Source organism: Chenopodium album, chromosome 24 (assembly GCF_948465745.1).
Source record: "Chenopodium album chromosome 24, dcCheAlbu1.1, whole genome shotgun sequence".
In the NCBI taxonomy this organism is placed as follows: domain Eukaryota; kingdom Viridiplantae; phylum Streptophyta; class Magnoliopsida; order Caryophyllales; family Amaranthaceae; genus Chenopodium; species Chenopodium album.
In genome coordinates, this window is record NC_137857.1 from 4,301,227 (window position 1) to 4,317,334 (window position 16,108).

Consider the following 16,108-nt stretch of genomic DNA (forward strand, 5'->3'; position numbering starts at 1 on the left):
CACCTCTTTACTCCAGATACTCGCATCACCTGTAGACAAATTTTCACAAAGTATTTCTTTTAAGGGATCCCTTGCAAGAATCTGTGTCAAGCTATCATCACAAATATCATCCATTATATCAATAACATCAATTAAACAACAATTTTCCTCTAGCATAGGACCTTTCAAAACCTTCCCTAAATTAAATGTTATATTATCATCACCAACAGATAGGGTTAGTTTACCATTTTTGACATCAATAATGGCTCCTGCAGTATGGAGAAAAGGCCTACCTAATATAATGGGAATTTGTGTATCCTCAGCCATGTCTAAAACAACAAAATCAACAGGGATGAAAAATTTACCAACTCTAACAGGGACGTCCTCTAAAATACCTAGGGGTTATTTAACAGAACGATCTGCCATTTGCAAAGTAATATTAGTAATTTTTAATTCACCCATATTCAATTTAGAATAGATAGACGATGGCATGACACTAACAGAAGCACCCAAATCACATAATGCTTTATCTATGAAGACATTACCAATATGACAAGGGATAGAGAAACTACCAGGATCCTTTAATTTAGGAGGAGATTTATTTTGTAACAATGCACTACATTCCTCAGTAAAAGCTACAGTTTCTACCTCATTAAAGACTCTCTTCCTAGTCAAAATATCTTTCATAAATTTAGCATATGCAGGAACCTGTGTAATAAGTTCAGTAAAAGGGACCGTTACTTGCAAATTTTTAACAACCTCCAGAAACTTACCAAACTGCTTTTCCAACTTAGTCTTTAGTTGGCGATTAGGGAATGGTAATTTGATGACTGGTGGTGCTTCCTTACTCTTCCCCTGGGGTGCATCCTTCCCTGAGGTTGTACCCTGCAATGAATCATCAGAAATATTAGTATTAGTAATTTTACCCTGGAGCCTTGTAGGGGCATTTGGTACAACGGAATCAGGATTAGCAATATTAATTAAATCAGATTCATCCTCTTTGGGCATTGGGGGCCCATCGTAGTGTGAACCACTCCTTAGGGTAATTGCATTTGCATGTTCCGTAGGTTGAATTCCCTGCGCTGGTAAGGCTCCCTGCTGGCGAGATTGAAGGGTAGAGGACAATTGGACAATTTGGGTGTCCATGACTTTATTATGGGCTATAATAGAGTCAATTTGTAGGTCTCTACTCTCCATATGTTTTTGCATACTGGTCAGCATTGCCCTAATTTCTGATAAAGCAGGGTCAGAAGATGTAGTAGGGGCTTGTGATGGGGGTTTCTGGTTAGCATGGGGGTGATAATATTTTTGCTGTGGAGGGGGTGCTGGTTGTGGTTGTTGTGGAGGTGGAGGGTTTTGAACATTGGTGCTACGGTAAGATAGGTAAGGATGGTTCCGGTAGCCAGGATTGTAGGTGTTGGAGTATGGGTTATTTTGCTTGTAGGTTTGGAAAGCATTAACTTGCTCCATCGAACTCCTGCAATCTTGCTCAAAATGTCCTACACTTCCACAATTTTCACAAAAAGCATCATTAGCATTGTTAGAAACAGCAGAAACATTAGCAACAGAATTAGGAATAGTAGTACTAAGGTTATCTAATTTCTGGCAAATAGAAGTAAGCTGAGCTTGCATAAGGGTTACTGAATCAACATGATGCTTGCCCTTATTAGCATAACCTCTAGTATTCCCATATTGAGAATTATGTATCGCCATATCTTCGATAACCTGACCTGCATCATCAACATTAAGATTCATAAATCTACCGCTAGCTGCGGAGTCTAAAATTGTCCTAGATGCATTCCCTAATCCATTGTAAAAAGCTTGAATTAACTGCCACTTTGCCAAGTTATGGTGGGGACACTCCCTCTGCAGATCCTTGAATCTTTCCCAAGCCTCATATAATGCTTCATCTGGCTCCTGGGCAAAATTCTGAATGGCACTTCTCAATAAAGCTGTTTTCTCTGCAGGGTAATATTTATTATAAAAATTCAAAGCAAGTGTCTCCCAGTTAGTAATACTAAGTGCAGCTCTATTTAAACCATTAAACCACAATTCAGCTTTTCTACATAAAGAAAAGGGAAAAAGAATCTCCCTGATTTGGTCCTGCGTATCACCTAATCAAAAGTAATTACCTAAATCCACTAGCTTATGCAGATAGGGAAGTAGGGTCGAATCCACAGGGAAACAAGTCTTTCTACTCCTAATTAATTATTATAATCCAAATTATTAAGGTAACCAATATGTTTGTGAATAAAATCTATGCTATGAAGATTATGAGTAAGGAAAGTAATAGGGAAGAAATCAATAATAATAAAACCTAGGGCATAGGTTCACTAATAAACAATATTCCAGGGTAAAACATAATAATCAATCGTCAATGCATTAATTAATCAGATCATAAAGGGCTTTCGCTACGTATTACAATCACAGAGTTAATTTACCGGTATTAAATCTCATCTCTCGAATCTCGACCTAACCATTTATAAATTAATCTGCCTATTGAAACTAAGCCTAAACATCAATTCTCATCTCTCGAATCTCGAATCAATATTGCTAAACTCATACAATTAAACCTGGCCAAATCTAATTGCATAGCATTTAAACAATCAATAGGAAATCAATTAAGCATTAACAATTAATAATCATAAAATTACCCCTTCATATTATTTATTAGATCCCCATAAACCCTAGAAAGAGAACTACTCAGACATAATTAAAGCTAAACAAAACACAATAAATACGCAAGACATAAGAAATTGAATGAATAAAAATACTGAGATTAATAACAGAGAAATCGTACCGAGACGGCGGAATTACAATGGGGTTTAGGAACAAGAGAAAATAAAGTCTAGAGAGAGAAAGTCTAAGTAGAGAGAGAAGGAATTAAAACTAGAGTAGGAAGAGAAGTGAAAAGAAGTGTCTAATCTTGCCTAATAAAATTACATTAATACTAAGCAAGAATTATACGCTAAACAAAACTGATCAAAAGAAGAAGAATAGCTCGCCAAACACTCGCGCCCGGTCGGGCAAGAGGCCGCCCGACCGGGCCCGCCTTTTTCCACTCTGAGGTTTTCTCGCGCCCGGTCGGGCGCGTGCTCCGGGCGCGTGAACTAGTGAAATCTGCTTCGCCCCGCCCGGCCGGGAGCGCCTCCGGGCGGCCTTGTGGATCCGGGCGAGGCTCATGGGCCTCGAGTCTTCCTCCTTTGGGCCTCCGAACTTGGCCCAAGTGCCTTGTATCTCCAAAACTGAGCCCTTAGTCACCGATTTGCTACCTCCAATCGGTCTTGGGCTATCAAAAGCGGTCGCGGCCTTCCAACGCTTGTAGATGTTCCTCGAAAACCCGGGAAAATGCTCCAAGTACGCAAATTCCTACAAAACTCAAGCAAAACTACAAAAACACTGGAAAACACAAATTAGTAATAAAAGTGGCTCGAAGGAGCCAAAAACACTACTAATTACGACCAAGGGATGGGGTAAATATATATATAAAATGAACACATCAGACAGAAAATGAATACTCCGTACTTGTTATAATTGTCTCAATGTATAAATTATTTATATTTAATTGTTATAAGCTATATTTAATTAAAATAAAAGATATTATTGGTCAAAATCCTTCTTCAACATGTCACATGTGTGCTAAGCTCTGATAGGATACTTAAAAATGAACAGAGGTAGTAATTCATTACATGTATTCAATTTTATTATTTTCATACTAACCGTGACTTGATTTCTTCTACGTTAATAATCTAAGCTCATATCACCTCTTCATCTCCTTTTCAAACTCTTTATTTGTTGAATAAAAATAGCATGACAAACAAAAACACATCACTATACTTCAGGCTTATTCTCTTCAGATTATTTTCAGTTCAGTTCCTAATATTCTCCTCTTATAAAATATCCAGTTCAGTTTAATTTAGCTCAGTTCAGTCAATCAAACAGGCCTTTCGTACTACAAGTCTACAAGTAGCTTGTGCATTGCACGGATTAAGGCCCTGTTCTTTTGAGCTTCTGGGCAGAGCAGAGTAGAGCAAAGCAAAGCAGAGTAGAGCAGATTTCAGCAAAGTAGAGCAGAGCAGATTTCAGCAAAACAGAGCAGATTGAAGCAGAGCAAAGCAAAGCCGAGCAGAGCAGAGCAGATTTCATTATTATTATTATTATTATTATTATTATTATCATTATTATTATTACTAATATTATTATTATTGTTATTATTATTATTACTACTACTACTACTACTACTACTACTACTACTACTACTATAATAATAATAGTAATGATTTATTATTGTTATTAAATATTAAATATTAAATATTATTATTATTATTATTAAATATTAATTATATTATTATTATTAATATTAATATTATTAAATATTAATATTAATTATATTATTATTATTAATATTAATATTATTAAACATTAATTATATTATCATTATTATTAATATTATTATTATTAAATATTAATTATATTATTATTAATATTATTATCATTAAATATTAATTATTATTATTATTAAATATTAATTTTTAATAATATTATTATTATATATTAATTATTATTATTATTAAATATTAATTATATATTATTATTAAATATTAATTATATATTACTATTAAATATTAATTATTATTAAATATTATTTATTTATTATTATTATTAAATATTAATTATTATTATCATTAAGTATTAATTATTTATTATTATTATTATTAAATATACATTATTATTATAATAATTCAATATTAAGTATTAATTTTAAGCAGAGCAGAGCAGATTGAAGCAGAGCAGAACAGAGCAAATTTCAGCAGAGCAGAGCAGATTTCAGCAGAGCAGAGCAGAGAAGCTCTAAAGAACAGGGCTTAAAAGTACTACGGAGTAGTTATTTCATAATTACAAGTAAATAGTTATATATTATTACCCGTGTTAATTTAGTTAAGATCACGCGACATGCATTAATGTTGTTAATCAGTATTGAATGATATCATAATAACTATCCGATTTAAAAACCCGAGTACACAAAGTTTGTATACGGGTATACCCGAGTACCCGACCCATGCTCACTCCTTTAGAATTGGGCCTTGAATGATGATGATCTTTAAAATCACCGTTATCCTTTCCCGCTTTCCTAAGGAAGAAAAGCTTCCCTCCAAACAAAAATGTCACTTCTCTTATCTTTCCACCATTTTTCTCTCTCCGCTCAAACCTCACTTCACCACCATCAACAACACCTTCTCTCTCTTCGCTTCCCCAGTAAACACCCTTTCATCAAATACCCTCGAAGAACCCTAATTTCTCAGCTCCGACGAAATGCCGGCAACAACGAAAAACCCCTCCCAAAATCCGCAATTCAACGAATTGCAGAGAAATTACGAACCCTAGGATTCGAGGAAGAAAGAAAAAGAGATACCCATTTGCCAGAAGATTTGAATGATGACGAAATTGGGAGAATTTTCATTCCTAATTCCCGCCAAATCCCTAATTTTCGAGTTGGGCATACTCTTGATTCTAGTTGGTCATCGCCCCAGAACCCGGTTCCGGACCCGGGTTCGGGTGGCGCCATTGTTAAGATAAATGGGTTGAAAAGGGTGGTTAAGAAGGAGAGAAAGGAGGAGAGAGAAAAGGGGGAGGAGAAGGAGAAAGAGCCGAGCTTGGCGGAGCTGACATTGTCGCGTTCGGAGATTCGGAGGTTGACGACGATTGGGATTCGGATGAAGCAGCAGATGAAGTTGGGGAAGGCAGGGATTACAGAGGGTGTTTTGAATGGGATTCATGAGAGGTGGAGAAGTAGTGAGGTGGTTAAAATTGTTTGTGAGGATATATGTAGGCTTAATATGAAGAGGACCCATGATTTGTTAGAGGTAATGAAATGATTAATTTATTAATTGAGTAATGTGATGAAATTTTGTGCATTTTAATTGCATTATTAGCATAATGTGGATTACTATGATTGTTTTAGTGTGATTAAAATGATTGTTTTGATAATCATAGTAATGTTGGTTTTATGAAATTGTAGCTTGTGAGATTAATAACACGGCTTTCGGAGTTTATAGGTTGAGGACTGCATGTACAAGGTTTAGAGCTGGTTAAAAATGAGTACACATTTGAGGAAACTATATAAGGTCTATTTTGTGCCTAAAATTAATTGAATGTGCTTCTTCTGTCAATTTCACGTTGACTGTTAGAGTGTTAGTCAAATACAAAGTAATAGATAGAGGCCTTTTAATAGTATGAAGGTAGTGTCCAAAGTATGGTTTTAGTTTGTTTAGGGTGGTGTAGCAATTGGTAGCGAAACTGAACAAGCTGTTTAGATTCCTTTTGAGAGGTATTTTGGGGAGATCAAGACGCTTGTCAATAGTTCACCAAATCTTAGATGATGATAAATTTAGATGAATACGAATGCACAAATGGGTGATGTTTAGTTGTGGAGATCAACTTGGTTTTAAAGGTTGCTGTGTACAGTATATCCCATGAAACCTAAATTTGGTGTATGTTTTATAATCAATTGCCCTCCTCCCCTTCATCCGCTCCCCTTCATTTTTTTTTTCTGCATATTAAGGTTGCTGATTGATTGATGTCCCTCTTATGGGATTAAGGCTTTGATTGATTGATATTAAGTTTGCTGATTGTTTTATCTAAATTTGATGTCCCTAGAAAAAATCTGGAGGCATGGTGGTTTGGAGGACTGGAAGCAAAATTGTTTTGTATAGAGGGGTCAATTACAAGTATCCATACTTCTCACTGGATGAAGTGTCTGGTTATAACAGTTCTGAGAATGCAATGAAAGTAGATGATGGGTTGGAAGCTGGAGAAGAAGAGACGTCATCTGAGATGCTTGATGAGAGATCTACTGGACAAAGTTCAACAAGAATTCTGGGCGAGTCTTCCTTGGTACCAGGTGTTGGTAGTCCAGGCAGGGTGCGATTCCTTTTGCCTGGTGAAAGCCAACTTGTGGAGGAGGCTGATCGTTTGTTAGATGGATTGGGTCCTCGATTTACAGATTGGTGGGGTTATGAGCCGTTGCCTATTGATGCAGACCTTCTTCCAGCTGTTGTTCCTGGGTACAAGAGACCCTTTCGCCTTCTTCCATATGGTGTGAAGCCTCAACTAACTAATGATGAGATGACGATACTTAAGAGACTGGGACGTCCACTTCCTTGCCATTTTGCTTTAGGTGAGATTAATAATTTCCTTCCCTTGACTCCCCCTTGTCCTGCTTTCTGAATTTGTACGCTTGCGTCTTGCAAAACATAGTATAAATGCTTAAAGATAGTGGCAACCCACCTAAGTAATGAAGACACTTTAAGGAGGTATTGTATACGAACACATTTTGGACATGCCTTTTAATTTATCTCAGAACTCAATAGGTAATTTGTGGTAGTGTCTTATAAAACATTCTTCATGATTTTTTTAATCTTATAAAGATATAAATTGTAACTACTTGTTTGACGATACTTATGCCTGAATAATTGGTGTTTTGCTAGATTATGTTTATTGTTATATGAGTCTTATGATCATGTTTTTGTCTACATTAAAAACATTTGTAATTTTTGGTTACTGTTTCCTATGTCCCTGTGGGGCCAATAATCCAATTTTCTCTATGATTCATTGCAACCTACAAAATATTGTAGATTGGAGTATGTCACGTTATTTTTCCAAGTAATGTATGGACCTTTAAGTCTTCAAATTATCTTTTTAATAGCCAACTCTTGTGATGCTAATACTAAGCTGTTTATCCTTCTTTTAGGGAGAAACAGGAACCTCCAGGGATTAGCTGCTGCAATTCTTAAACTGTGGGAGAAATGTGAGATTGCCAAGGTTGCTGTAAAAAGAGGAGTTCAGAACACTAATAGTGAGCTTATGGCCGAAGAGTTAAAGGTCAGTGATGGTAACATCACTTTCATGTTAAAAATCATATAAACATACTGCAATCATGAGCCAATTATCAAAAGTGGAATAGTTAGAATATACCTTTTCATTGATATAAACTGATGCATTTATAAAAAAACTGATGCAATCATGACCAATTTTAAAATCTTGGATATATGGCTGTATGCCATTTTTTGGGGTGCCTTGAAGCAACTGGCAACTGTTTGGAATTGCCTTTTACTTACCTTGTGTATTTATTTGTATAGCTGAGCTGATCACCCTTGAGTTTTAATTTATCTTGGTAATCAATTTTGCAGCGTTTGACTGGTGGTGTCCTGTTGTCCCGGGATAAGGAGTACATAGTGTTCTACCGGGGGAAAGATTTCCTTCCTTCAGCTGTTTCTTCAGCAATTGAACAGAGGCGGAGAAATAGAATGCATGGAGACAGACAGGTGGATAATGGTTCTTTAACAAATACTGCGGAGAACAGTGAATTGGATACTGAAGAGCATACTGCTGCCTCTGTAAGTGAGACAAGCAAGGACCAAAAAATTATTGAGCTTCAGGAGCAGAAAAAAAAGTCTATTCAAGCAACCATTTCAAAAACTAGCAGGAAGCTGTCCACGGTAAGCATATAAAAGGATGGAAACTTTTCACTTGAGGTTCTCTTTCTTAGCTGCTCTGGGATTTTGTTGTTACAGGCCCTAGAAGAGAAAGCAAAGGCAGAGAAGCTTCTTTCTGATCTGGAGCAGGCTGAAAATTCTCAACAAGTAGAGGTGGATAAAGAGGGAATCACGGAGGAAGAGAGATACATGCTCAGGAGAGTTGGCTTGAGGATGAAGCCTTTTTTGTTGCTGGGTGAGTAATGGCTTATGAATTAATGTAATTGATAGTAAACCAGTTAATCTGAAGTACAGGTCATATGAATTGGAAGGCCTAACCACTTGGATAGTTGGATGTTGTTTTTATGGTTCTCTTCTGTTTTTCTTTTTTCAGGTAGACGTGGTGTTTTTGATGGCACAATTGAGAACATGCATCTGCACTGGAAGTACAGGGAACTTGTAAAGATAATATGTGGAGGAACCGACATTGAAGAAATAAACAACATAGCACGTATACTAGAGGCAGAAAGTGGTGGAGTATTAGTGGCTGTTGAGAGAGCCAGAAAAGGTCATGCAATCATTGTATACCGTGGGAAGAACTACCAACGACCAGCTAGTTTGAGACCCCAGACACTTCTGAACAAGAAAGAAGCATTGAAACGTTCAATAGAAGCCCAACGTCGTGAGGTAAAAATGAGTTTCTCTTCCTATCTTGAATGATGTCAGGGGTTAGATGTGGTTCAGTTGGGCATGTGACTTGAAATCTTTGCTTTGGTTCTAGTTTATGAGTGATTATTCCCTTGATTGTTGTATAAACATTAGTTTATACGCTATCCAGTTTAAATATATATGTTTTGGTACTTGAGACCGTGTTCTATTGCTTCTATGTTCATTCGAAATTATGTTTATACTGATTACTTGCAATCACAATGCAGTCCTTGAAACTCAGCGTATTGAAGCTAGCTAAAGATATTGACGGATTAAAACTCAAATTGGTGAGTTTCTCATACTTTTATAGGTTTTACACTAGCTTAGACATGGCAAGATCGTAAAAAATTAGTCGTGTGCTCATCAGGTAGAAGATAAGGAGGCTTTGGATTACCAAGCAGGTGAACAGGAGAAAACTGAACTGGTGAGTAGACTTGATTTGTTGAATTCCGTTTTTTGGTTGTAATGGACGCCAGTCTCATGGTGTTTTTGTATAATGACTTATTATATAATGAAGAGTGAGGTCTTATTACATTTACTATTTTGCTTTGTTGGCGATGATGTCATTCAATATTCAAGTAGGACAATATTGGTCCTAGTGTTCAACTCCCTGTATCTCCTTAAGCCTTAAATATGATTGGATAGGAAAGGCAACTTATATTAGAAAAAAAGGGGAATCATATCTGTAGTGGCGTAGTGCATAGGTAATGTGATAGGTTCTGACTCTGGGTGAAAGAAGGGGTAATATGTCAGCATTTTATTAATTAAAAAGGCTAATTGTTCTTCAAAACTTAGATACCTTGATTTGCTAGCCAAAGCTTTAAAATGTTACATACTTCTGATGTTTATATAAATAGATCCCTGGACTTCAATTTTTGTTCTACAATCCCAATTCCCAAGTAATGGCTTGCTAACTACTGGGTGTTGCCCCCTTGGCTGATAACATTTTCAAATCACTAGAAGATATATAGTTCTTTTTATGCTTTTTTCTGCATCATTTGCCCCTCCCTCCTTTCTCTCTTGTGTGAGGCTGTGAGCATGTATGTGCAAGACTTGATCTACTGGTTGTCAAAGATGGGGATAATTGGTATGGATGCTGCATTTGAAGCAAGCTACGACTATACCCCAAAAATCCTCACATGATAGATTGTATAAAACCTGAATTATTGTTACCTCTTATTTACCTTGAGGTTTTCACTCTTGCTTCCTAGGCAATACTATCATAACCCCTACAATCTATCCCCTACTTCATGAACCCTTACTATCCTAACCCCTTCTATCCTTACTTCAACCCCAACTACCCTAACCCCTACTATCCCTTAATAATCCCTACTATCATAACTTCTACTACCCTAACCCATTATATATGAACTCCTACTATCCTAACCCTTACTATCCCTACTTCAAGGTCTTCAACCCCTACTACCGTAATCCCTACTATCTAACCCCTGTTACATGAACGCCTAATATCTTAACTGCTACTATGCCTTACAAACCTCTACAATCTAACCCCTACTATATCTATATGAACCCCTACTACCCTAACCCCTACTATCTTAACCCCCAACTATGCCTCTTAAACCCCTACCATTCTAACCCATATTATTTCTTGATAACCCCTACTACCGAACCCATATTATACTAACCTCTATTATCCCTTGCATGCCTCTCAAACCCTTACCATATGAACCCCTACTATCCTATACTAAACCCTACTATCGAACGCCTACTATCTTAATCTAACTCCTACTACCCTATCTCCTACCATATGAACCCTTACTATCCTACTCCTACTACATCTATATGAAATCCTACTATCCATCTCTTACTATATCTATATGAATCGTTACTATCTAACCCCTATTATCTTAACCTTTACTAACTCTTAATATACTAAACCCTACTATCCCTACTTCATCCCCTACTACCTTAACCTCTACTATATCTATAAGAACCCCTACTATATCTATATGAATCCCTACTATCATTATCCTAGCCCATATTATATAACCCCTACTATATCTATATGAACAACTACTATCCTAACTCCTAATATTTTCTATATGAACCCCTACTATCATAACCCTACTACCCTAATAAGATAGAACGAGTTAGTATAGTAGGGGTTCAAATCCCTACTATCCCTACTTCAACCCCTACTATATCTATAAGAACCCCTACTATATCTATATGAACCCTTACTATTCTAACCCATACTATCACTATCCTAACCCATATTATATAACCCCTACTATATCTAAATGAACCCCTACTATCTTAACTCCTATATTTTAAATGAACCCCTATTATCATAAATTCATAACCCTACTACCTTAACAAGATAGAATGAGTTGGAATAGTAGGGTTTAGGGTAGTAGGGGTTAGGATAGTAGGGGTTAGAATAATAGGGGTTCAAATCCCTACTATCCCTTCAACTCTTACTACCCTAACCCCTACTATCTAACCTTTACTATATCTATACGAACCCCTTCTATTCTAACCCTTACTATCATAACCCCCGATATCTAACCCTTATTATATCTATATGATCCCCTACTATCCTAACTCATACTATTAACCAGTGTTTGAAAAAGCGTGCCCAGGCACAAGGCGATAGGGGGTAAGAGCTTTTTTGGGCCTGGGCAAGGCATTTTCAATTAGGCGCACCAAAAGCGCGCGAGGCGCACAGGAGGCGCTTTTGAAGCAATTTTCTGCCAATATTTTAACTGTTTATACAGAGCGCCTCACTTCAAAGAGGCACACTGAGGCGCGCCTTAGTGCGCCTTGAGCTTTTTTATACATTGCTATTAACCCCTACTATCCTAAGCCTTACTACCATAACCCCTACTTCACTAACCCCTACTATCCCTATTATATTTAACCCCTTTTATATGAACCCCCTATTATCTTATACTAACCCCTACTATCCCTACCTTAACCTCTACTACCCTAACCCCTACTATCTCTACCTATAACCCCTTCTATTCTAAGCCCTACTACCATAACCCCTACTTCATCCTAACCCCTATACCAATCCCTACTATCCTTTACATGTCCCTAATGTACTATCTCCTACTATCCTAACCCCTACTATTCTAACCCCTACTATCTAACTCCTAATATATCAATCCCTACTATCCCTTACATGCCCCTATCCTAACCCATAATATCCTAACCCCTATTATCTTAACCCATACTATCTAACCTCTACTGTCCTAAGTTCCTAACCCCTACTATCTTAACCCAACCTATCCTAACCCCTACTATGCCTCACAAACCCTTACCATATTAACCCTTACTATTCTAACCTATACTATCTATCCCCTAGTATATCTATATGAACCCCGACTATCCTAACCCCTATACATGAACTTCTACTATACTGACCCATACTATCTAACCACTAATACCCTTACTTCAACCAATACTACCCTCATATCTAACCCCTATTACCTTAACCCCTACTATCTAACCTCTACTATCCTAACCCCTACTATATCTATATGAACCCCTACTATAACTAGGATAGGTGCTTTTCAAACTTTTTTTACTCATCAAAGATGTTTTGGCTGCTTGTAGTGGATGCTTCATTACTTGTGGTCTCTAATCCTGTTCTTTTATGCTTTCTTTACTGAAGGAGCCGGAAAAGAGAGAGATAAATTCTGTCATCTCAGTAAACAAAAAGGAATCTCAAGAGGTTAATATTCCTGTTCAGGAGGAGAAGCTGGTTAAATTCCCCTCACTATATGATAACAACGATGATGGTGCAGACAAGTTTTCAGTTGGCTCAGTTTGTCAAAAAACCAATTCAAACTTTGTGGGGAAGGAACAGGCCAATGCAGAAGTCTCTTTTTGTGATGATGATCTTAAGGTAGAGTTTGATTGTTAATCTTTGAACTAGTTTGATAGCAATACAATATTGTGCTGAATGATCATTCATCTTATTGGTAAATCAGGAAAACTCTTCAGAGATGATTCATGTTGCAGCTAGTGATTCTGGCAATTCTTCATGCAATGAAGTGATATTTAATTCAATCAGCAGTGAGTCTAAACCTACTATTACATTAGAAAACAATATTGAGCATCATATTGTTAAGAATGAGATATTAGAGCCATCTGACAAATCAGAAAACAAAGTGGCAGTTTCTCCGTCACTTCAAAAGGCAGCGGAGAGCAATTCTCAGGCAGTACGAACTAAAGCTAGACCGCTTACGAATAAAGAGAGACTTCTTCTCAGAAAACAAGCCCTCAAGACGAGGAGGCGTCCAGTTCTAGCTGTTGGTGAGATGAATTGTCCAATTATTTTAGTTTCATTCCTTGCCCTGCATGGAGTTATAGTATTAGAAAGAAATCTTGTGCTTACGAATGTGAGACCATGATTGTGTCAGAATGCTACTTTCAATTTCCAACCTAATTAGAATAGATAGAAGTCTTGTGTGGTTATCATTAGTTCAGATTCATTGATCTTTAATTGGTATGTTATTTGTGAATGTGTCATGTACTCATGTTAGGAATGTGTGCAGCTACTTATTGTTGAATGTGGTTCATCAGATAGGTAGGTACGAAAAGTTTTGGCTTGCAGCTTGTGGTTCTGTCTCTTGTAGTGTGATATATGTATTACGTCAACCAGCAATGAGATTCATAATATGGCACAAACACACTGGGTAGGGAGGGATGGGGATGGGGATGGGGATGGGGTGTCACCTTTTCAAGATTTGAAGCTCATGTATAGGATGTCATCATGTACTTGTTCTTAGGTTGAAGTACTCAACTACTCATCTCTCATTTTACATCTTTCTTGAATAGTATTATAACAATATCCTGTTCATCACTTCACCAATTTCAATTTTTTTTCTTCCAAATGTTTTGACAAAAATTGTTTTTGGTTATTATCTTGCAGGCAAGAGCAATGTTGTTACTGGTATTGCAAAAGCAATCAAGGACCACTTTAAGAAATATCCTCTAGCTATTGTCAATGTCAAGGGGAGAGCTAAAGGGACCTCAGTTCAGGAGGTGGTTTTCAAATTGGAGGTTTGTGCAGTTGTTCACTGAAGTTTGTTTTTTTTAAATATCTGACCATTGTTATTGCTTAATTTGAGCCTGTTTCCTCAATTAACTTGTTGCAGCAAGAAACAGGTGGAGTTTTGGTATCCCAAGAGCCAAGCAAAATCATACTTTATAGAGGTTGGGGTGCTGGAGTGGAAACTGGCCATGCTTCTAATAAAAGGGATCATGATAGACAAGCTGATATACCTTCATTAGTTGTCTCTCCAGAGCTGTTGGCTGCAATGAGACTTGAATGTGGATTCTCAAGCGACGAAACATAAGAGATAGAGCTTAAGCTTGGGTTTGATGTAATTATTATGGCAAAATCTGGACTGGCTGTGTCAATCACCCCACATTTCAGGACTCATTTGACACTCCTCTTAGATGTTACTGGCCAAGAAATTTGATGCAAGATCTTGTGGAGAAATCACGTATTTTCATCCGTATGAGGTAAAAGTGAATAAACTACCACCATACTTTTACCATTTTTGAATATCCTGATTCTGGAATAAATTGTTCATGTCTATAGAATAAATGGATAAAAGTAAGAATACTTAGTTGGGATGTCATTTACATGTTGCATTTTAATTTAATGGGCAAAAAAGGTTGTTGAATGCTTTACCCTTTTTGTACTATTGTGTCAGTCTTAAAAAATGCTAGTGTACGTTGTGTGAAGAAGAAATATGATCCAGATAGCACGTACGAGGATAATAGGGAAACTACATGTCTACATCTCTATATCCTCTGACCATAGATGTTTCATATGACTATTTGAAATGTGTGTCAAAATATCACTAAGGTGTTTCCTCTGCCATGAGGGAAAGAATCTTATATATGATTAAAGCCATTGTCCAATTTGAAATATACACGATTGTTATGCAGTTTGGATGCAAGATTTTTATAAGCTTTAACATCTTCACACTGAAATTACAAATGTGTCATTGGGTAACAAAATCCATTAATGCAGTTGTTACACTGGACTGGTGCGTAAGAGTAGAGATCTTTGCTTTTCCAGCATCCTACTTCAGCATGTACAAGCAAGCTATCTGGTATGCTTCCGACATACTTTCTGCAGTTATGTTATGTTGGTTTAACCTTGTTCTCCCTTGCTGCTTGATCTTGAGATTGCCACTTGCTATTATGTGAGATAAGAACTCCTGTACTGTCAGTTGGGGTTAAAATTGATAAGATGGATCATGATCTGATCAAGTGATCGCCCCTACACATAAATAAGTGACGAAAGGATAGAAAAGAAATTTTCTTCCTTTAGTGCAGTGATGACTAAAGGGTAGACTGTAGAAACAATACATAAAACCGGATTGGTTGGTTGCCTCCAAAGACGTTTTTCCTCTGAGCTTTTGAAGGATCCAACAAAGTGTGGCCTCAACCACATAGGGGGGCAAGTTGTTTCGGAACAGAGATCAACAAGTTGGGTTCCAGGGTTTGGGCTGTTCAAGCTAATGACTGCCACAGCAGGAGTTATTCCAACTTTTACTTGTAAATGGTATAGTGCTTGTAGGAAGACCATTATATCCCTCTTCTCATGCGTTTTGAAGTATTTCTTATTTTGTATAGTACTCGTATATTATAAGCTATATTCCCTTCGGTGTAAAACATTTTACATAACAATAGTTGTTTGTTATATATCAGTAAAAAAGAAAATATTAAGTCAAACTGAATTATGAATATTGAAAAAGTCAATGTGATACATTTATTTAGAATTTATTTAGAAACAGAGAAAGTAAATGACATGCTTCAAATTAAATTAGCGGGAACTTGATTTTCTAGTTTAAGTGATTTAGTACGTGAGTATATGGCCCCCTTAGTGAGGTAGTGAATCTAGCAATATCTGATTTAATGATTTTTGAGCTACTGTCAATATTTGTAGCGATTATTAAAGG

At 36.8% G+C, this 16,108-nt stretch overlaps 1 protein-coding gene and 1 non-coding gene across 5 annotated transcripts; both read left to right on the forward strand.

Annotated features, from left to right (window-relative positions):
• Positions 1–1,822: 1,822 nt before the first annotated feature.
• Positions 1,823–1,929, forward strand: LOC145612839 (small nucleolar RNA R71). The gene has a single exon (XR_014106754.1). It is a non-coding gene; the product is annotated as a small nucleolar RNA R71 (small nucleolar RNA).
• Positions 1,930–5,124: 3,195 nt separating this feature from the next.
• On the forward strand, positions 5,125–15,881 carry LOC145611182 (CRM-domain containing factor CFM2, chloroplastic-like). 4 transcript variants are annotated; one of them, XM_081666470.1, is made up of 14 exons: positions 5,125–5,843; positions 6,637–7,156; positions 7,730–7,860; positions 8,169–8,477; positions 8,553–8,709; positions 8,848–9,140; positions 9,389–9,448; positions 9,529–9,585; positions 12,799–13,032; positions 13,118–13,202; positions 13,290–13,442; positions 14,062–14,192; positions 14,288–14,657; positions 15,175–15,881. In XM_081666470.1, exons 1-13 carry the CDS (start codon positions 5,142–5,144, stop codon positions 14,486–14,488), a joined length of 3,033 nt encoding a protein of 1,010 aa, XP_081522596.1. In that variant the 5' UTR covers positions 5,125–5,141; the 3' UTR covers positions 14,489–14,657; positions 15,175–15,881. The 4 variants fall into 4 exon arrangements, with proteins under 4 accessions (XP_081522596.1, XP_081522597.1, XP_081522598.1 ...); XM_081666471.1 differs by having other exon boundaries at positions 13,299–13,442; XM_081666472.1 differs by having other exon boundaries at positions 13,305–13,442.
• Positions 15,882–16,108: the final 227 nt, after the last annotated feature.